Source organism: Protopterus annectens, chromosome 12.part0 (assembly GCF_019279795.1).
Source record: "Protopterus annectens isolate FY-2018-M chromosome 12.part0, PAN1.0, whole genome shotgun sequence".
Lineage (NCBI taxonomy): Eukaryota > Metazoa > Chordata > Ceratodontiformes > Protopteridae > Protopterus > Protopterus annectens.
This window is the reverse complement of record NC_056746.1, coordinates 857,941,966-857,965,977: the sequence shown is the minus strand read 5'-3', so window position 1 is coordinate 857,965,977 and position 24,012 is coordinate 857,941,966. Positions and strand designations below refer to the sequence as shown.

The following is a 24,012-nucleotide window of genomic DNA, read 5'->3' as shown; positions in this document are numbered from 1 at the left end:
AACCGAAGGGAATAAAAAACTAAAAATGCAAAAACATTATTTTTAGACAAAGAGGATAATAATACAGTAATAGCGACAGCCCCTCCTCCCCCTCCGCCCCCTCCAATGCCTTTTTCAGGATATGAAGCAGGAGGACAAGCTGGTCCACCTCCACGTTATCCTGAAGTTACAAAAACACTAAAACCATTTGTTAAAGATCCTATTGAAACTAGGTCCCGGACACGTAAAACACTTGAGGACACAGACATATCAAATAAGGAGAAACACACTAGAAGAGAGTGAGAAAAAAATCTGTCCACTAATCGAGGTACCAAATCCTCAGGCAGAACAAAAAGGGCAGGACCCAACTCTTCTAGTATATAGACCAAAGACACCGGAAAATATTCGAAAAGCTACAAAGGGAATCCCTCATCCAAAAGTTAATTACACAAAGTTTTTACAAGATTTGCAAGGTATGAGATTAAGTTACCACTTGAATGGGAAAGAAGTAAAAAAGGTAGTTAGACAGATTGTGGGTCCAGACTGGCACATGATTTGTGGCACCTGGAATCCTCGAAATGTAAAGCTTAAACCACTCCCACATAGTGATGCAAAATTAGACAACAGAGTAAAAGGTCTTACAGACCGAATTTCTAAAAAATGGAAACCTAGAGCAGATTGGACTTGCATTAATCAATGCATAAAACAAGAGAATGAAACTGTAGATGGGTATTATGGTAGATTATTGAAATGTTTCAATAACCATAGTGGTATGGCTATTCCTGAAAATCAAACACATGATACCTCGTATAAACAGCAACTGAAAAATGCGTTTTTAAAAAGTTGCATTGCACCTATCAGTAGCTTTATTACAAAGCATATGATAGATCGCTGAACAAGTAGGCTACAAGCCTTACTTAAATATGCCAGACATGCTGAAAGACACTTTAATAGTAAAAAAAAAAAGAAGACACAGGTCTTCACAGCTAAAAATAAAGCAGAGGTCTTTGTAGTACAGTCAGGTAAAAAGGGTAAAAAAAAATACCCAGGGAAATAGACAATCTGACAAAAGGTCAGAAGATTTTAAAGAAAGGGGAGTGCTTTAAGTGCGGTAAAAAAGGACATTTAGCAAGGGATTGCAGGCTAAATAAAAAGGCGACTACAAAAAATAAAGGTGATGAGGACTGACTATATGATAGTGATGAAAATCAAAAATCATCAGGAAAAAAAAAACAAACAAAGGGCAAACGTAAATGTAGTAAAAGAAACAAAGGAAGTGCAAGCAAATGTAGAGAATAAAAAAAGTGAAATTTTAGATTTGGCATTACTGAGCTTGGAGCTCTATTTGGCAGACACAAAACCGGAAGTTACACTTCTGGTGAAAGGAAGTGAAGTAAAATTCTTGTGTGACTCAGGAGCGTCACGAACTTTGATACATCCTTCAAAGTTACCAGAAAATTCCGAATCACCTGACTATATATTAGTAAAAGCAGCAAATGGACAGCTATACAGGGAGCCACTCTCCCATGATATAGCAATAACTGACCCTGTTTCACGTATGACTCAAAAAAGTAAAATTGTAGTTTCTGCAAAGTGTCCAGTAAACTTACTGGGAAGAAATCTTATGCAGATATTTGGAATAGCGGTAGTTCCCACTATGCAGGGTATAAAAGCACAAAGACAAATGAATACTTTTGTGGTGCGACCGGAGGATGAAACATTTTACTGGTACAGCCAGGACCTAGTTACGACTGGTCCAGGGGCAGTAACCGAAGAACTGATAAATGTAGCCATCAGTAAGGCCCCCTCCCTTGACACTGACCAACAGCATTTGTTACATTGTACTCTATACTACTGTAGCATGCCAGGACCTGATAAAAAATATGAGCAAGAGTTGTTCAAAAATCCTGCTAACAAATTAGTATTACAAACCTTGTATTGGGATACTGAAAAAAACAGTGTGGTAAGCTGTTCACTACCTCAGGAATTCATGACACTGTACAAATCTAATAGACTACCACGTCAGCTTGACAAAGAATAAGGATGTGAGATGGGCAGACTTAGAAAAAAAAGTAACAAGATGGGAAAAACAAACTGATTTAAAATTATCAGAACAGGGAATACAAAAACAGAAATTAAATTGGCTAACACAGACACATCCAGCTGTACACTTACAAACTAGTAAAGACAGCTGATTAGCATTCTTATTAAAAAAAAAAAAAAAAAGCCTTGTGTGACATACCAGATATTCTTTGGTCAACAGGTAAATCAGATGTAGGACTTATTCAAACAGCAGGACCAGTAACTATTACACCAAAATCAGCATTTAGACCACAAAAAAGGCAATACCCCTTAAAAAAAGATGCAGAGCAAGAAATTAAGCCTATAATAGCAGCATTACTCAAAAAAGGAGTACTGGTAGAATCTCTTGATTCACCATGTAACACCCCTCTATTTCCTGTTAAAAAAGCAAATGGGAAATGGCGGATGGTACAGGATTTACAAGCTGTAAACAATGCAATAATACCCAGAGCACCTACGGTGCCAGACCCACACACCTTGTTAAATGATTTAAAACCACAACAAAAATATTTTACTGTGGTAGATATAAGCAATGCTTTCTTTTCAATACCTATACATCCTAATAGCCAGTATTGGTTTGCATTTACATTTCAGGGTAAAAGATATACCTATACTCGGCTACCGCAGGGATATTGTAAAAGTCCAACGATATTTGCACAAAAAATGGCAAGCAACCTGGCAGGGTTTACTCCACCAGGAGGTAGTCAAATTCTACTTTATGTAGATGACATCTTGCTAGCAGCCCCTACCCAGCATCAATGCAGGGAGGATACAATAGCATTATTAAAATTTTTAGCAGCACAAGGACACAAAGTAAACAAAAGTAAGTTACAACTTTGAAAAAAACAGGTTAGATACCTAGGATATGTAATATCCAATAAAGGTAAAATATTAAACAAAGACAGAAAAACAGCGATTTTACAGGCACCCAAACCAGCAACCAAGAAGGAAATGATGTCCTTCTTGGGAACGACTAATTTTTGTCGAAGCTAGATATCAAACTATGCTTTAGAATCTGCTCCACTGGCTGATTTAATATATAAAACACCAATGGCAGCACAAGATGTATTACAACGGACACCTAAAGCAGAAACAGCTTTCTGCAGACTAAAACAATTGATAGCTTCATCATTAGTTTTAGGACTTCCAAATTACCACAAAAGATTTTTTCAGACCGTAGATTGTAAACAGGGATACATGACGTCAGTTTTAAAGCAACAGCATGGGGATAAGCAACGCCCCATAGCTTACTATTCATCACAGTTAGATCCAGTGGCATGATCATTGCCTCACTGAGTGCAAGCAGTAGTCGCAGCTGCAATGGCAGTACAGGCTTCGGCCTCAGTGGTGTTGTTCCACCCTCTCACATTGAGAGTGCCTCATGCAGTCGCGATAATTTTACTGCAAAAAAAAATAGCATATCTATCTCCTGCTAGACATCTTTCATGTATGACCATACTGCTGAGCCAACCTCATATGGTAATTAAACGTTGTACAACATTAAATCCATCAACGTTACTTCCAACTCCTGTGGATGGCACACCGCACAGTTGCCTGCAAAAAATTGAGCAAATAACTTTGCCCAGACAAGACCTTACTGATATGCCCTTGGATGATGCCGAGGTGACATTTTATGTAGACGGTTCATGCAGAAAGGGTCCTACAGGGAAAAATCTAGTAGGGTATGCAGTAGTCACAGATACAGAGATTTTAAAAGCCCAACCCCTACAGCATAACCTGTCTGCTCAAGCAGCAAAATTGATAGCCTTAACACGGGCTTGTACTCTAGCAAAAGATAAATGTGTAAACATATACACTGACAGTCAGTATGCTTTCTCTACAGTGCATGTTTTTGCACAACAATGAAAAAATAGGGGAATGATAACATCTACTGGCAAACCAATTAATCATGCGCAACTTATTTTAAATGTGTTAGATTCCATTCAGTTACCTACTAAAGTAGCTATTTGTAAATGTTTAGCGCATACAAAACAACAGGATGCAATTTCAAAAAGAAATGCAAAAGCTGATGCAGCTGCAAAGCAAGCAGCCTCAGACTCAGAAACTTTACTTTTAACCGAGAAATTACAACCCTCTAAAATTTTGGATTTAAAAATGTTAAAAACGATGCAGACATTAACTACAAAAGCTGAGAAACAGAAATGGGAGAAACGAGGTGCAATCCTCAAAAATGGACTGTATATCTCCAAAAAAAAAAAACAATATTGCCGTCTAATTTATTTAGATATGCAGCTTTGTTGAGCCATGGGCAGTGCTATGTCTCAACAGGGGGGATGGTACAGTTAGTAAATCGAATATTCCAAACATATGGATTCACAAACTTTACACAAAAATTTTGTGCAGCATGCCATGTCTGTAATAAACATCATGCACAAGGAGCATTCAAACCCAAGCAAGGGAGTTTTCCTATACCACCATATCCGTTCCATACTATCTGTATGGATTTCATAGAACTGAGCAAATGTGAAGGGAAAAAATACTGTTTAGTAATTATAGACATGTTTTCCAAATGGGTAAAAGCTTTTCCAACTAAAAATCCGGATGCAGCAACAGTGGCAAAGGCCCTAATAAAAAAAAATAATTCCTAGATTTGGCATACCGGAAAGAATCTATAGCGACAATGGGACACATTTTGTGAATCAGACGATTCACCAACTTGGGAGATTCTTTGGGATCTCCTTAAAGAATCATTGTGCTTACCACCCACAGTCTGCAGGACTGGTGGAAAGATACAATGGAATTTTAAAAAGCAAGTTGAGAAAATTAATACATGATACACAGAAGAATTGGATTTGCTGTTTGCCTTTGGCACTGCTGAGCATGAGAACAGTTCCAAATGTAAAGGGTTTGACCCCCTTTGAAGTAATATTTGAAAGGGCATATTATGTGCCACAGTGGAAAGCTCTCATGCCTGCAAAACTAGAGGCTGACAGCTCATTAGCTAATTACATGAGGAAACTGTTAACAAATAAAACTGTTTTGCAGTTGAACTCTTTTTCAGATAAAAGACAGACCAGACCGTTGAAAGCAGTGCTGACCCCAGGGTCCTGGGTGTGGTTGAAGGTCACGAAAAGGAAGAATTGGGCGAGTCCAAAGTGGGAAGGACCGTACCAGGTACTGTTGGTGATGCCTACTGCAGTCAAAGTTGCTGAGAGGTTGTCCTGGGTCCACCTGACGCACTGTAAACCGGTAAAAAATTTTCAGCTTGATAAACATTTTGTGACTGACACACAACAAAGGCAGGATGGCCAAGAGCGAAATGAGTAAAAATACAGATAAACCCCGAAGATATTGTTTAATCATCTTGCTAACTATGCATTTATTGACTATGATTGTAATGACTTTCCTTTTGTTGTGGTTCTTCCTACATATAACCACACAAGTGAAAGTGGAAAAACGTGATGAACTGTCCATAGACTGGCATCCAAACTTTAACACATACCTAGCTATGAAGCGTGTATATGTAGAGACTATGAACATTTCAAATTGCTGGGTTTGTACTGCCATACCAACAGCATATGGAGGACTGTTAATGTCCGCTGTCCCCTTGGGGATAAATGAGACTTGGAAAAATGTACTTTTTGATACAGGTTCTGTAAGATCACAGGACAAAATTGCATTGTATTTGCCTATTACACAGAGGGGAATTGTATGTTTCTATAAGAATGATACACTCCAAGTGGGTTGGAGTAACTGTAACATAACTATATCTTATAAATGCTATATTAAAACTAAAGATAAAAGCACTATTTGTAACGCAAATTATGATTCATATTTGAGCATAATGAAAACAACATTAAGTGAAGTGCAGAGAAATCCTGTCTTGCATAAACAATTGTCTGTTATAGACAAGAAAATGTTTCATTCAGAATTAACCCGCATCAGTACCAAAGTAGAAAACTGTTATTTTGTTTGTGGGAAAAAAGTATACAAATGGCTACCTGAGAATTGGTCCGGCAGTTTTTTGGGTTATCTGGTTCCAGCTATAAGGCATACTGCAGAATTACCTCTAGGTAAGATACAAAATGTAAGAGATGTAGCCCGAAAACCTAAAGATCCAATCGGAAAACCTGTAAATCCAATGGAAAAAAATCAAAGCTGGTTGAAAGAACCATCATTCCGTAAAAGATAAAAAAAAATTGACTCATATAGACTTGAGTGACAGTGTTATATCCTGGGCTGGAATATTTCCAGCATATGGAGCAGTCAAATCGATCTAGGAGTTGAAAAAACTGTCAAAGCTTCTCAAAAAAAGTAATGAGTAACGCAACTTTTTCTGCTCTCAAACTAGTGACTGACGAACTGAATGCAATGAGAACTGTTGTGCTACAAAATCGAATGGCTCTTGACTTCACCCTAGCGGCGAGAGGTGGTACTTGCACGCTTATCAAAAAAGAATGCTGTGCGTTCATACCAGACAATCGACACGAGATTAATGATCACCTAGAGGTAATACAGCAGGTATCGGCCATGACTGAGCCAGGCCCAAACCCACTGACGAACTTTTTCCAGAGTCTGTTTGGTGGGTGGGGTTCTATCCTAATGAATATTTTGATTGCTATTTGTGTTGGTCTGCTCCTATTAGGAGCATGTGTCTGTTGTGGGATCCCCTGTATAAAAAGATTAGTCAAAGATTTTGTTGATATATCTGTAACTGAAACTTTGTACCAAGACATTAAATTGAAACTATTGATTCCAGACGAAACTTTTTCCGAAATATAAACTAAATGACTTGTCTAGTTAAAAGTCCTTAAAGGAGAAGGGTAGGGAACGATATAACATTGTTTATGTTTCTGAATAGAATAAAAAGTATTAAAAGGGAGGAAAATGTTAGAAAAATATGTATTTGAACATGTATAAAGTGCTAGTTTAAAAGCAAATAGTATATAATGCATTTTATTCTATTTACAATATGGCAATAAGAATGATTTTACATGTAATTGCTTGAAGCTTTGGAGCTGCAGTGTGTTTGAACTCTGACCCTGGCAGTAGCCAGCTCAGCAAGCTTATGTTTTTCACTAATGATTATCTGCTGGGTCAGGAAATTAAATGTATAAAGCATTGAAAATTCTTCTTCCTTCCCCTGAGATAATTAGCCTTGAAAATATTATCAAAGATAAGGCACAGCTGCTAAAGTAAAGTTGCAAGAAGAACAAAGAAGTATATTACAAGACTGAACTGACTATTGTATTCGAGCAAGCCTAAAACCTTGAAAGAGTAACATTTACAGAAAGACATTATAACGAACCAGGTGCTTTGCAAGGCTGTATTATTCCCATGGGAAAACTTTTAAAATGAATAACATCAGCTTTTTCTTATGAATAAAATTTTGTAGACCATAGTGATGTAGGTGCCCTGTGACTAACCACGTCAGTAAGGTGGGCACAGCTTGAATGTAAGACTATATAAAATTGTGTATTTCCTGCATCATGTCAGACAAAACTCTGTACTTGTATGGTTTTTTTGCCTCCTAGTGTACACTAGTAAACTTTTGCATCTAAGCCTCCTGTGTTGTTATCATTTGTTTTTATTTAACAGTAAGTCAGGAATGCCCGGTGCTAATGTTTAATACAGAAAAGTATGTGTACCTGGGCAACAATGCTCTATGAAGCTAAGCTGTTAATCATCTCAATACCAGTCAAGATTCCAAATTTAGTAATCTAGGACTAAAAAAGCCTCAAAGTTGAAAAACTGAAAACAGATTTTCACAAAGAGATTTAACAAACCAGATTTCAAAATCTCTAGATAATGTACACTGCACTGGAAAGACATCTTGTAATTTACAGAATCTGTGTTATTGAAAAGCTTCCACTAACTTATAAACATTGTCTTAAGATGTAGACAATTCTGTGAAGTACACTGCAGAAAGCATTAACAGATAACACAGTGTACTTACACAACAGAGATCCTTATCACATATTTTGTAAACACAAACTAAACCTTGGGACATGAAGTCCTTTATAAATGGAATCAATTTCAAAAACTACAAAAGTACAGCTGCTTCTTTTAAAACTTCAGTCTAACTACAATTCATTAGTAGCGCCTCTGTTGCTACATTACTCAAAAGCCTTAAATAACAGCAAAATCAGTGGCACTAGTGAAGCTGCTCAAACTGTGAAACTACTTGGGGTCTTAATACATACACTGAGGTACTTTATAACATATGTGCTGTGATGCATTTTTCATCCCATCATGCATATATTAAGTGTCTAGTTTCTTAAATATTTTATTAAGGATATATCCACATAACTACTTCATCCCTTAGTAACATAGGAAAGCATCTATAGATTAATAATAGGGCTACGTACATGCACTGTGGTGCATCCATTAAAGTCTATAGATGCACTCTTACACTATCCCTATGTTGACATCACCGACTGTAAAGCTTAATGAACTTTCAGTGACATCATAGAGGGAAAAAAGTGTTTTATGAAGCTTTTTTGTAAAGCGTGGCCATGTATAACTGGAATGGCTGAGGAAAATGCTGCATGACAATAAAGGGTGGTCTAATGGTTAAGGTGTTTGCCTTACAGACACAAGGTGCAGGGTTTGAGTCTCACAAGAGATAATTAGCTAGGCTTAAAATGGCTCACAAGGGCAGTTAGCCTAGTACTAATCTATGAACCTAAACAAAACCTTTCAGATCTTTAGGGCTGGGAGGGTGGCCAAATGGTTAAGGTGTTGGCCTTACAAACACAAGGTGCAGGGTTTGAGTCTCACAAGAGATAATTGGCTAGGCTTAAAAAATGGCTCGCAAGGGCAGTTAGCCTAGTACTAATCTATGAACCTAAGGCACCACATGCCATGATGCATATAATAAAATAATAATAGAGTGATTAGACACTAAATGATCAAAGTCAAAAATGTGGTCTCTATAGCAATAATGTTGTCTTACAATCAAATACTTGGATTGCAGCCTTTACATGAATAAATACAACATGCACATCATCTGTTACTGAGATTTTGCAATCTGCTCAAATTTACAAACCTGAACTATCTTATAACAGAGTAGCAAAGGTTGCAGTTAACGTACTTAGGAGGTCTCATCACTATGCAGCACTAAGGAAAGTTGAATGGCCTGCACCAAATTATTCCACTGTTTCCAACTAGATAAAATGGCAAACTCCATTTCAAATACCCCTAACAGATACCCAGTAAAACAATCTTTTACTACATGGTACAGACAAACTTGCTGCTTCAAGTCTACATTTCCATATTTTACTCTAACCATTAAATCTAATAACCATGACAGTGACAAAGTTTTATATTCTCATCTAAGCTGTGTAACAGGCTCCTTAAATTACTTAGGAAAATGGTCAAAGAAGTGCATTTAAAAGATGTTAAAGGCAATCACAGCACTAAATAGAAATGTGAATACAATGATGTTGCCTCTTTATTCACTTAAGTAGTGAAACCTACACTTCCTCCTTTGTACTCCCTCAAATCTTCTGTTCTCCAAACATATACCTTTACTTCATACTATTTTATTACACCTTTTTGCTTTACTCCTATTTCTCGGCACTTAATGATTTGCACTGACAACTTTTATGTGTTTTAATCATTACACACTTCTAGAACACTATTTTAATTTGTTTCACACTGTTTTCCTTCCACCCATACCTCACTTAGGTTGCATCATTTTTACTACATTTTAAATTAAACTCAAAACATTTTTTTTTATCCCAATCATAAAAAAGGGAAGCAAATAACTAGTAAAGGCAATAGGAACATAATCAAAAGAAAGATGAGCTACCACTAAAAGCAGGAATCAGGAATATTTATGTGAGCAGAACTAACAAAAGCAGAATTGACAAAGACCTGCTAAATGTCATAAGGCCACTTCAATTCTACATGAAAGTTAAAGAAACAGAACTGAAGTAGCAGTGATTATGCCCCAGCATAATAACAGATATATGAACTTTTTTAAATAGTCTGGACGCTGACAAACTTTTCACAAAGCATGGCTCAGATACATAATGATTAACTGATTACAATTCAAACTGCACTACAAAACATAATATCATTACTATTTCCTACTCTTTCCCAGCACTATACCCTTAGTTATTGGTCCAATACTTCCTCCTTACCCTCTTCCTCTCCCTTCCTCTTCCTTCTACCTATCCTAAAACATTCTCTCACCTCTTAATACCAATCCTCCATTTCCTTCTTTTTATCTCATTCTAATTCTTTCCCAAATACATTTCTTAGCTCTTTAAATGATATTACTACTAATTAATGACTGTTTAAATTTTGTATATGCACCGATTACTTGTATATCTCAGTTTACTATTTTCTTTAGGTAATGTTGGAATTTTTCAGGAGCTTTTCTCCCTGGACCTCCACTGCTAGCGGTCTGCCTAGACAGATTATTCCAGTAACAAATACAATAAAAAATGTTAAGTAGAGACACTTTATAATACACCTTGCAGTACGGGGGCAGTTTTCAAATTCCCAGTTTATAACTAAACCACCTTCATCCACAGTCATACAAACTCAAGGGAAATGTAACAATTTAAAGAAACAACAACAAAAACTCTCTTCCCTTTTCTTCAAGTTGAATGAACTCACAGAACTATCATACAGTATTCAACAAACAAAAGTTTAAAGTTTGACACACTGAGACATCAACACCATATGAAATAAGTCACCAAGAAAACAAACCACAGGGAAACCAATAACTGACTGTGAAATGCCACTTTTTAAATAGAGGTGAACAAGATGCCCACACCTTGTCTCTGAATAGTGCTGCAGCTCGGCTGTTATATTTCTCTTGCAGGCTCCAACAGGGGTCGTAGTCTGACTGACATTCTAGAAATTCATGGAACTTGGCATTCCCTCCTGCTTTCATCTTCTCGAGTTCTGTGTCCTTCCACTTGTCCATGGTAACTGAGCGTACAAAACTGAGAACCAAAACAGAAAATTAGGTCTTAAATTCTGAACACTCAAACAAAGCAGCTCTACAAGCCAGTTAAATGCAATGTACAGTGATATCTTCAAAGATCTTATTTCTATTAACAAATTATCTTAGGAAATGTTTAAACTGAGTCTTGACTACCAATTAAAAAAAAAGCTTTTGTAAATTTCAGGATAGTACACTATTTAAAGTAAAGTAATTTGAGATCTTCTGAATCCAGGTCAGTGTGGTGAATGAAACTTTTTCCACCTAAATTTAGTTATAATAAACAGACTGTGAGGTGGAATTCAAACTTTTTTATGGTAGGGCCAAGCCCCATGTATTCTTTTATTTAGTACAAAGGACTCTGAGGTTACTGCACCTCAGAGAAAATGAAATTTCTCCTGCAGAAGCCCACAATTTCACACACAATGACATTCATACACCCAGTGTACAGCCTTTTATGTGAAGCATTTTCCTTCTACAAGGTGTGGGAGGCAAGAAAAAATTGTACTCTTCAGAAAAAATGGTTAAACTGATTAAGTACAGTAGCATAAGTTGCAGTTTCCCATAACGGTAGATGTACAAATTCATCACTGCTGCAGAACCCCTTTATGCTATATGGGTTGTACAACTGTCCAGCTTTAGAAAGCTCTGGCTAATCTCACACACACACACAGACACACAGACACACAGACACACAGACACACAGACACACAGACACACAGACACACAGACACACACACAGACACACACACAGACACACAGACACACACAGACACACACAGACACACACAGACACAGACACACACACAGACACACAGACACACACACACACACACACAGACACACACACACACAGACACACACACACACAGACACACACACACAGACACACACACACACAGACACAGACACACACAGACACAGACACACACAGACACAGACACACTCACTCACTCTGACTAATGACTGGCTAATCGCAAGGACAGAAATCAACTGTCAGGGTGAATATTTCCTCCAGACATTCTTGCCCATACAATGAGAGCAGAGCCTAACAATCCTGATACAACCAATAATAACAATGAAAGATATAAAGTAGGAACAAACACAACTCCACTTTATAGATGCAAAGTACAACTACATGTAAGAGCAGTGAGATAGAGGATGGGTGGGGCTTCTGCAGCAGTGTGGATTTTGAACATCTACTGTTATAGTTAAGTGCAACTTGCACAACTGTACTATGTTCACCATTCCAACTGCTCCTGTAGCCTTTAGGCTATATGGGTTGATTACCAAAGCTTATCCAACTCAGAAGGAGGAGGGATATGGATCAATAAGCCACTGGAGAATTGTCCTAGCAAAGTTGGTCTTGGACCTGTAAAAGGAATCCAGATTATAATTCTGTGTAAATGTATGTACAGAAGACCAAGTAGCTGCCTCTAGAATGTTTCTAGAGTCCACCCCTTTCTGATATGTCATTGAAGAAAAGGATCTAGTGGAATGTGCCTTGATACTGCCTGGAATGGATTAGCCAAGGTGGGAATAACAAAATAAAAAAAAGCAGCAGAGCTCAACCACCTGGAAATTGTTTAGACACAATTTGTCCTTTTGTGCCCCTTGAGAAAAAATAGCTGACCAGCTTTTTTAAAGGGCTTAGATCTGTGAAGATAGTGCCTGAGCTGCCTATGCACATCCAGGGTATTCAGAATCGGTTATCCCTGGTTTTTAGGTTATGGGTAGAAAACTGGGAAACTGATGCTTTGATTCAAAGAACACTTTTGAAACAACTCTAAGGCATGAACGAGGGGTTTGTTCTTGAAAAGGATCCTATCCCTATGGAACACAGATAGTGTTCACCCACCATGAGCGTGGGTGCATACGTAAGAACAACAGTGAGTACAGTTTTCCAAGGAAAGGACCTTATATTAAATTAATGAGCAAGTTGAAATGGTGACAATCAATTTCTCCAGCAGAAAGTTGAAATGCCAAGGAGTAGGAGTAACCTGTTCACGAGGTCATGTCAGATGTAAAACTCCTTTCAGAAATTGTACTTTCTATAAATTCAGATGAAAGAGGAACATCCATGGGCAGATATGCTGAAATATCCACAAGATGAACATTTACTGAGGAATAAGTGAGGCCAAAGAAAAGTAACTCACAAATATCTGAGCACCATTGGTACAAAATCCTTGGTGGGTTCCCAGTTATTGTTTATGCACAGACTACAAAATCACTTCTACTTACCAACACAGGATTTTCTAGTAACAGGTTTTCTTGCCTCCTTTACTACCTGCTGCATGACCTCATGAAATAAATAATCATCCAGAGAGTAAACTGAAGTTGATTGCTACTGGGGTGCATCAAACTCCCCCTGTCTTGTGTGAGTAAATTCAGTCTATGAGGAAGCTTGTTATAACTGCCCTTAGCCAATTCCATAACAGGGAGAATAAATGTTGCCTGGGCAAAAGAGGGTTACCACAATGATTTTGGGGGTATCCTTCGGAATCTTCAGAATTGCCCTAGATATCAGTGGAAAGGGTGGAAACCCATAAAGGAACATTCCCTTCCAAGGGAGGTAAAAAGCATCTACTGGAACAAAACTTGTTTAGTTGTCTATTTTGAAACAAAGAGCACCAATTTATTTGTGGTGACTTCACAACTGGATCAATTCCTGGAAAAACTATCATTCAATTTCCATTCATGAGGGTCTGTTCTGGACCTGCTCAGTTTGTCTGCCATTATATTTTGTTCTGAAATAATGCAAGATGTTTGGAGGGTTAAGGAATGCTATACAGCTAACTCCCAAGTTATCACTGCCAACCTGCATAGGAAGTAGGACTTCCTACCTCCCTGCTTAATTATATACCACATGACTGTGGTATGGTCTGTAAACACTTGAAGAGGCCCTGGGGACCAAGAGTGGAGATATGAAAAGGCATGGATCACAGCCAACATCTATTTTAAGTTGATGCGTTTGGTCTGTCTGAAGGATTCCACAGGCCTTGCATTTTTACACCTCTGGAAATTGCTTATTAAGCAAAGTCTAGTACTTCTGTAAGTGGCAGACTGTTTTGGGGTCAGAAGGAAAGAAGGGGAGACCTGGGTTCAGAGATTTTGTTGTCTTCACCAATGTAATTCCCTTTTTATAAAGCCAAAAACTGGAACTTGATATTCCACATAGTGCAAATGCTAGGTCCATGTGTTTTTTCAAAAAACCATTGCAGTTTTCTCCTGTGTAATCTGGCTAGAGGTTTCACGAGAATCATAGAAGACATGAACCTTAGGATTATGAGAAATTCTCCTGCAGATGTTCAAGGCTGAAAGAAGTCCAGGAAAATTTCCAGGTAAAAATTCACCTTGTCTTGTGTCAAAAAGGCCTTTTGAAAAAAAAAAAAATCTATAAGGCATCCCAGAAACACAATCCTGTGAGACTCCGTCAAGGAGGATTTTGCAATATTTATCTGGAAGTCCAGATTGGGCAACAGATATAACCCATGTTAATAACTTGACATAGGTTCATATGATGATACTAGGCTATTGGTCCGGAGGCCCTTGTATGCCTAGCCAAGAAAGAATTTTGCCCGTGTTCCCAGAAAGTCAACACCTGTTTCCCCTGTCCAGCAGGGACACAGGTGGGATCCTAGGGGTGTATTTTCTGTTTCCCATCCAGTCATCCAGGTTACTATTAAAGAGAGCCAGTGAGGGTCTCTGCTTGACATGCACAGGTAATCTAAAGATGAGGCAGTCTTTCGGACACAAATCTATCCCGCCAACGAACTCTATTAATGTCACAGACCAGGTTGAGGCCTTGCATGTGGGTTGTGTGAGTGCAGTCTATCTTACGGATATGCAACAACTCCATCAAGGCTGGGCTAAGACAGCCTTGTATGCCAGACACAGGTCACCTCTGAGCAGTCTGTACGAGACCGAGTAAAGGGACAAAACTTTTAAGTCTATCTGTATAAAAAAGGTGTTTGAGACCCTGGATTTTCCTGGTCAGGAACCTCTGTGGTCTCTCCAGCTGCTGCATGTGCTTGGCAAGGTACATGCCGAAGGGGGCATTGTACTCGATAATGGGTCTGATAAGGGAGGAGTACAGGGATGTTATGACTTCCTTATTCCTGGATGAAATACCCTTACTTATGAGGTGGGCCATGTAGAAAGCCTTCCGTACAATGAAGACAACGTGGTGATCAAAAGTCAGGTCACTATCAACCTGGCTGCCTAAGTCCCTCATGACTGATTGCGTGCTTAGTATTTTGTTATTAATAGGATAACTAGTGGGGATGCCATTTTCCCTAAAGGGGATAATGATGCATTTCTTGGCATTCAGTTTGAGGCCATGCTTCTGGCACCAGTCAGTGGTTTGGGTAAAACCATCTTGGAGGATGTTCACATCACTAGGGGAATTTAAGACAGTGCCCAGCTTGCAGTCATCAGCAAACCTGGTCAGCCACAGACCACTGGTTTTGGCTTGCACCTCAGAAAAGTATATCCCAAACAGTAGAGGCGCAACAAGACTGACCCTTGGGGTATGCCGTATGCCACTCATTACGGGTCTACTACTAGAGGTGGCTACCTCTATTCTGACTGACTGAGTTCTATCAGGGAGGCAGTTAGCTACTCATCTGGTAACATACATGTTGATGCTTAGCTGGGAAAGTTCATCTATTATGCCCGAGTGGGGAATACTGTTGAAGGCTTTAGTTAGGTCAAGGTAGGTGGTGTGCACCATCTTCCCCACGTCCATGTCTTTGGTGACTGTTTCTAAGAAGTCAACCAAGTTTAACAGGCATGATATCCCTTTGAGAAAACCAAACTGTGTGGGGTCAAGCATTTGGAGGGTGCCAACGTCCTTGTTTATAAGGTCCATGATAATGTGTTCCATGGCCTTGCAGATCAGGATAGTTAGGCTGATGGGCCTATAACTGCCTGGGTCGGTGGACGCTCCACCTTTGTGTAGAGGGATGACAGTGGCCATCCTCCATTTGGCTGGGATGAAGCCTGTGCTCAGGCTTTGGTTGAATAGGGTGCCTAATGGTGCAGAGAGCTCTTGCTCGAGGTCATGTAGGACACAGACAGGGATGTTGTCAGGTAACATGGAGGCTGTATTTTTTGCCTTTGAGTGGGCATTAAAGACCTGCTCCTTTGTGATGAGGGGAGGGGGGCAGGTGCTGGGGATGTCCTGATTTACTGATTGGTGGGACGGGGAAGGGGGGAACTGAAGTTTTCAATTAACTGTTCTGCCAGCAGGTTGGCTATATCTGTGGCATCTGTGTATGTGGTGATCCTGACCACCAGTTCATAGCAGATTTGGGTGTTACCTTTGAGATTGTGGACACTCGTGAAGAAAGGCTTGTGATTGTCCTTAGTGGATGTGGCCAACTTGGACTCGAAGTTAACCTTGGAGGATTTCACCAGTGACCTTATTTGCTTGATCAGACAAAGGAAAGATTGCTTCCAACTTGGCATCTGCTCCTTCTTGGTCCTGGACAGCAATTTTTTCCTTTTATTATAGAGTTTGTTTATTGGTGCTGTCCACCAGACAGGTTTATTCTTCCTGGAGGAAAATGATTTGGTTCAGTCAGGTATTGCTGAGTCCATGCAGCTATGTAGGTGCTCATATAGTTTTTTGATGTTGGGTTGGACATTAGTGCCATTTCCAACTGGAGGGATGGTGGCTGTGAAGCTGCTTATACCTGCTCTCAGGAGGTTGTAGTCAGCTTTGAAAAATTTTTTTTTTGTTTGACCCTACTAGGGGGGAGGGGGGATCAGGGGAGATGGCGACTTCAAAAGTGATCACTTTATGGCCAGATCTTACCAAGGAGGATGACATCGTAGGGGTGCTACATTGGCTCCTCATGTTGGTTAGTACCAGGTCCAGGATGTTTTCACCTCTCATGGGGGTGTCAAGCAGCTGATCCAATGCATCTGTACTGACGAAGTCGAGGAATCTGGAATCTCTGGGCGTTCATGTTTGGGTACTTAAAGTTACCCACAATCAGGTTAGAGAGTTGAATCGTGATGGATTCAAGTAAGTCCAGATAGGTGGAGTGGACGTCCTGAGTCATGGTTTGGGGTCTGTACCTAGCTATGATTTGAATAGGTGTTTTGTCAATCGTTAACTGCACCAGGAGTGTCTCCTGTACGTCATACTGTTTGACCAGCCTGGAGGTATGCATGTCTAATATTGAAACTACACCTCCCTTTGGCTTTGTAGCCCTCTGTTTGAGGTCTGAAAGTATGGTAGGATGAGTTAACCTGGTAAGGCTGGGGTGCTGTCCACAGCTTTGAACCAGGTTTCAGTGACTGCACAAATGTCAGTATCTTCCAGGATGAGGAATGATTGCAATGAGTGCAGTTTCATGTTAAGACTCCTAACATTTAGCAGTATGACCTTCATATTTCATTTAGAAGAATTTTTCACATTGGTAATTTTGTCATCATGACTTTCCCTAAAAAAGGCACTATGGGAGAGGCAAAAGCCTTTGCTAAAAGCCCGAAGTCCAGGGGAGATAGATGAAGGCCATCTCTGGCAAAGCACTGCGGTCTGTCAATCATGTCCTCCCAGGCTTTCAGGTAGTGGAGCCTCTTGGAATGAAACCAGAAACTATGCCCGTTGTTAACGGCAATCATTTTCTGTTTACATTGAGGCATCATTCTGTGTGACAGTAGAATGCTGCTTAAGGCTAGGGACACACATTCAGTGAGCTCAGTTCTGTCTCTCTTCATATAGTCCAGAGAGGCATGTCTCAAGTCATTCACACCAACATGAACTATGACAGAGTCATAACAGTACCCGTTGTTGAGGGACTTGAGTGCATGTGTGAAATGGCAGATTCTAGCATGTGACAAGCGATTTACTGTGACTTTCTCCTTGTCTAGCCTGGTGAGGGGCACATCTGTGTGTCTCATGATAGAGTCCCCTATGACTAGTATGTTGGGTTTGGTGACTGGGTCTTACAGGCTGTGAGAGACAGGCATGTGCACTATGTGTGGTGCTTGGTGCTGTGGGTTGTGATGTGCATGTTTGTTTTTGTCTCAGAGGTCTCTTTTGTTTAGGTATGTTTTTGTTGAGAACCTCTGCATTTGTGGGAGTGTGTTGTACAGGTGTGGGTGGTGTTAGAGGTGTGGTGTTTGTGGTAATTGAGCAGGCAACCTTCTCAGTGCCAGATGTGCTGGCTTGAGATTAGACAGCAAAGATTCTAGGTTCTTAATGTAATTGCATCTCTCACATATTGTGCTTCTAGGTGATAGCAGTAAAGGGTTATCCATGTACATGAGGCAGTTGCTACACTGTCTCAGGATGCCAACATCAACCAGTCTAGCAGGAGGAAAACATAGAAAATTGTCCGTCCATGGTTGTCAGAATCTGTGGAAGACAGTTCAGGGATAGTAGACTGACTACTATCTGAGGGGAGTACCTATAAGTGTGAGTAGGGCTGGATAAAGTCAATACAGTAGCTGCAAGGGATGGCCTCACTTACACAGGAGTGCTGGTAAGGGAAAAACTGCAGCTGAGATGCATCGCAAAGAGTTAAAACAGCACAGTGGTGCTGCATGACACACAAACAAGCACAAACCTTTGCAAATGCTGGGCTTAAGTACCACAAAAATGAAAGTAAAATAAAAACACTGGAATTGAGCAATCAATCCTTGCCCCTGAGCTCCTAGCCAAATACCCTATATACCAGGCCAGTTCCAACCAGTTCACTTACTCCCAACTAAGTGCAGGTAGGCCCCCAGCTAACTCAAGATGACATAGCAGGAAACAAAGGAATCACACAAACAGATCTGGATACAGCAAACCCTGTAACCAGACTATGCTAAATATATTTAAACTCTGCTCAGTTCGATTTAACACAGGAGAACAGTTGCAAACTTAAATACAATGGCAGAACAGTTCACACTCAGTTAAACAGTTTAACAGTAAAACAGTGAAAAATACATAGCAGATGTAATGAAAGTTAATGAAACAGTGCAGTTAATCAAATACAGGTGCTGTATATGTCAGAATAAATTGAAAATGGCACTTAGTTTAGTAGATCTCTGGATTAGACATCTGGATTAAGACTCTGCAAAGATAAGCAAGTCATCTAATTAAAAAAACATGTGAATGCCATTCAGGCTGCAATAAACTTTACTGGGCTAGACATTTTCTGAATACCCTTGGCTCTGTAGATAAATCAACCTGAAATGCTTACTGCAGACAATAATGTGACCCAGAAACAGAGAACCTTAAACATTTCCTGATGCCTATGACTGGGAATGTGGCTGTAAACAACTTCTAGGTCTACAGTTAGCAAGTAACTCATGTGAGGAATAATTCACAGGTTCACAGATTAGTAGCAGGCTAACTGCCCTTGTGAGCCAATTACCTCACGTGACAATCAAACCCTGCACTTTGTGTCTGTAAGGTAAATACCTTAACCATTATGCCATCCTCCCCCCAATAATTTTTTCAGTCAAGTACTATGCTAGTTATGCTTGTGGGTCACTTTAAGTCTAGCCACTTTCCTTTTCAGAGGTAAGAATCAAACCCTGTACCTTGTGTCTGTAAGGTAAACACCTTAACCATCACACCAACTCCCAATCCCAGGTTCTAACAGTTTCTGTTGACCTTACAGAACCTGTTGCCCTCTCATGTGAGGAACGATAAGTAACAGGGTCTGTAACATCAACATTTTGAACTTTCATGTACAGGTTTAGAAATAAAAGATCTTGTACTAGTCTCCAACAGGCTTTTTTTCTTTGGTACCAGAATCATTCTGGAATAGAAGACTTTTCCTCTTTGATACAAAAATATTGGATCTATGCTTCCCTGGGTGGTTAAAGACTGAGGAACCAGAGGAAACAAATTCTGTCTGAGGGCAGTGAAGCCTGCCTTGAAAGGATGTTTTCGCACCCAGTGCCATCTGTAGCCTTCCTGCAGCACTTTTATCACCCAGAAGTCCAAGACAATTTTCAGCCAAAGGAAATTTTGAAGACCAGCTTTTGGGACAGATTTGTAGAAATCCTTTGGCCGGGGAGAGGGAAGAGGGTAAGGAATGTTGGCACAGTCATTATGTGCTGTTGGTCTGTTCCTTTTTCCGAAATGACTTTTTCACTGTTCTTACCTTCCAGACATTTTTTTTGCATTTTGGTGGCAAGAAAAAGACTGGTTTTGTTATTTTTTTTTTTTTTTTTTTTTTTTTTACGTGTGTAACAGGGAGGTCTATAAAATTTGTACTGGGATACATGACATATCTTGGAAAGTCCCTGAAATTACTTCCCTATTTCATCATACTGTTTGAGAACCTGGGTTGAACAAGAATTAAACAATTCCTCCTTATCTAAAGCTGAATCCATGATTTCAGGCTTCTTCATCAGCAAATGTCTAGTTACATACCCATATATATCTTCTCAACAGTGTAGCAGTAGCTGCGCAATCATATACACTCTTCAAAGCATATTTACATGCCTGAGAAAGGGTAGAAACATTTTGGTTCAAAAAGAGCTTTTTTTCTGTAGGAAAAGTGGAAGCCAATTCCCTCAGTTTGCCCATATGATGTAGCAGAAATGTCCACACATATGCCTGGTAATTCAGAGTTAAGTGGAAGAAGTAAACATTCTCCCACCTGTACAGCCCAGCATTTTATCTTCATCATCACCAAGTGAAGGACTGGTGTTGAGGACCAGCCTGTTTCCAGCAAATGAAATGGCAGTTGGATCAGACCAAAGGCGAGTGAAAAGAACTTTTATTAGCCTGAGCTAATTTCCCTCCCTATGAAATTTCCCAGACTCTGAGATGCTTTTTCTCCAACATCTCCTCCTCCGTTCCATATATAGCAATGTCTCAAATATTTTGTTTACTGCTTTCAGCAGCCAATTTACATTGTTTATTAACAGCTTTTGTTTTATTTTTGTAATTGATAAACTAGAATATATTTTATCTGTACTGTACTCGTAAAATGTCACTTTTGCAAATTATGTATGTAGATAAATTGTTAGTTTTTTTAAACTATGTATGTACTCTTGTGGAGCTTTTCTCCATGGGCTTCACTGAAAAAGGGCTCTGGCTCAGTTGGACTTTTCTCGTCAACAAATATGAAATAAATAAAATGTATATGCTTTTTTTAGGAACTGATGGCTGGACATTAGGAAGAGCATAGGCAGCATTCAGTTTATCCTCCAGTACTGTCGAAGGGTGGGAGGGATAGAAAAAGAATGAGCTATATCCATTTGTAAGATATCATAATATCTCCTCAGTTTTAGGGGAATATCCATTTGTTCCCATAAAAATACCACATTCATCCTGGCAATGGTCTAATTAAAATAAAATTCTTCCACAGAAGCATAAAAATTAAAAGTTTTCCTCACAATCACAGAGATGGGCTTGGGAATCTGCAGGAGAAGCCACATCTCTGTCAAAATCAGAATCAACACACCCCGTTTCCTCAGGAATAACTTCACAGGGAATGCCCACCCATAAAAGTTTTTGTGTACCAGGATTTACTGCCTGTAATGTCCATCTAGCCAAGGTACAGCACTCCACTTTTCAACAGTATTAACTTAATCAGAATAATAATTCTAAATTTTAGTTTTTTTTTCTTAATAGGAATTCCAGCAGAACAGGACTGAATCAAAGGAGGGACATCTGACTGGTCTAAGGGTCTCTTGCACTGGGTACCTACAGAAGAATATCCTGGACTGTCTCTCAGAAACAGAGAAGAAGGATCGCCCATACAAATATCAGACACTAGAACAGCTGATGAGGACATGGCTGACCCCGATTCCTGCTGGTCAAAAGGACTCTAATAAAGAAAGACGGAGAGGTAAGGAGGTCTGAGGAATAGCCAGTTGCCAATGCAGGATTACTTACCATCAGCTGAGGTGTAGACAGAGTCTGCAACAACAGCACAGACTCCTTGGTAAGTGATTTTTTTTTCTAAGTACTGCAAGAGAACCGGGAAAAGCCGAAAGACACAACAACTGCAAGAGAAGCCAAATGGACCACAGTAAGTATCCACGCTGTAACTGGAAAAGAAGCATCAAAAAGCAGTAAGCATAGCTGGACCGAGTCAGTTGAAAGGTAAGTTGTCACAGAGTGTCGACAAACTGCACACTTGCACTCAACACTTTGCCAGTCCCTTAACTTATAGACAGTAAAAGAAGAACTGAATTCCCCTGTCAGTAATGTTCAACCACTCACGCACACATTGATAGAATCAAAATGGCAGGTAAGATGTCACAAAGGGAATACAAGTGTTACACTGATACATAAATTCCCCCAGTCCCTCTGTAAACTTTTCCATCTCAAAAATACAAGCAGTACACAATTTCTCAGAAAGTGAGACACAAATCTAAACAAACAATCAAAGTTGAAAACAACAGGAAAGGAAACTTCAGCTATTATAAAAAAACATTACGTTTCTTAGAGGGAAATGGTGCTTTTAGTCAAACAGATTAAACGCTATTTTCTTAAATGGGCAATAAATTCTGAGTGAAAGGGTTCCTTAATGGGAATATATCTACCATCAATGAAGCTCTTAGCTAATTGCTGCTCTTGTGAAGCCAAACAGGTGCTTCTTCTCGAGATGGCAAGAAAGTACTGAAAAGAGCTTCACTCCGACTACTCAATGCCATCCTTGGGATTAGCCAATCAGCAGTCAGACTGAAGGTGTATGTGTGTGTGTGTGTGTGTGTGTGTGTGTGTGTGTGTGTGTGTGTGTGTGTGTGTGTGTATATAGAGGGAGCAGATCTTTTTTGAAGCTGGCTGGCTGTTGATTCTACACAGGAAACAACCCATACAGCCTAAGGGCTACTGCAGCAGTGGGAATGATGACCATCTCAATATACATATATATATATATATATATACATATATATATATATATATATATATATATACATATATATATATATATATATATATATATATATATATATATACACATATATATATATATATATATATATATATATATATATATATATATATATATATATATATATACATATATATATATATATATATATACACATATATATATATATATATATATATATATATATATATATATATATATATATATATATATATATATATAAGTATTTAATGAACTCTTGATCGCAATAAATTATTTGAACTCTAAAATTCCCTAGGTTCCAACATCAGTAGGTGATCAGCTGCTTTCCTTTAAAAATGCACTGTATTCAAGTAGTTTTTTTAAGATCAATCCCAGGGGATGCAGAAATAAACTTCTGAAAATCTTATGTATACATCCAGCCTGAAATGATTATGTTGACAAAACAGTAATAAAGAATTACGACTTTAGCTTACAGCTCATATCACAGCATACCTTGCCACAGCAAGTTCAGTTCTCACATGAGAATACGGCACAAAGAAATTAATAAATCTTCTCAACCTTTCTGAAAACTGTCAGACTTCTAAGCAGATCCTGTCTATCCAGGCAAAACAGTCCATGCCCTCAACCTGCTTCTTTGTTTTTCTTCACCTCAAATTCTGTCATAAGGCTTTTAGGGTGGAGATCCACAATTAAAATGTCAGGGCCTGTAGAATAGCAGATTGTCCCCCTCTTTATATTTAATACTGCTGTGTCAGTTGTGAAATCGTTAAAGTTTTTGGGATCTGTATTCTCCCGGGACTCGAAGTGGGAGACCAATGTAGGGTCCATCATAAAAAAGGTACAACAGCAAATGTACTTTCTGTGACAGCTGAGGAAGTTCAACCTCCAATAGGAACTGTTGATTCAGTTCTATACAGCAGTCATTGAGTCCATTCTCAGCTCTTTCATAACAGTGTGGTTTGTATCGCTGCCTAATCATGACAAAAATCGGTTATATCGGACAGTCAGATCAGCAGAAAATATCAATGGTGGTAGTTTGCCTTCCTTACAGGACCTGTACTATTCCAGAGTCATGAAAAGGGCAGGAAAGATCCTCACCAACCTTTCACATCCATGCCACCATCTTTTTGAACTATTACGATCACCCAAGTGTTATAGATTAATACGCACCAAAAGAAGAAGATA

General features: G+C 39.1%; 1 protein-coding gene across 5 annotated transcripts in view; it reads right to left on the bottom strand.

Moving 5' to 3' along the window:
* The window catches only part of ARFGAP1 (ADP ribosylation factor GTPase activating protein 1), an 800,187-nt gene that overhangs the window by 543,764 nt on the left and 232,411 nt on the right, over window positions 1-24,012 (bottom strand). For all 5 annotated transcript variants that reach the window (XM_044089896.1, XM_044089898.1, XM_044089899.1 and 2 more), the window contains exon 4: window positions 10,811-10,982. In XM_044089896.1, the coding sequence (XP_043945831.1) occupies window positions 10,811-10,982 (172 nt within the window). The remainder of the gene's footprint in view (window positions 1-10,810; window positions 10,983-24,012) is intronic.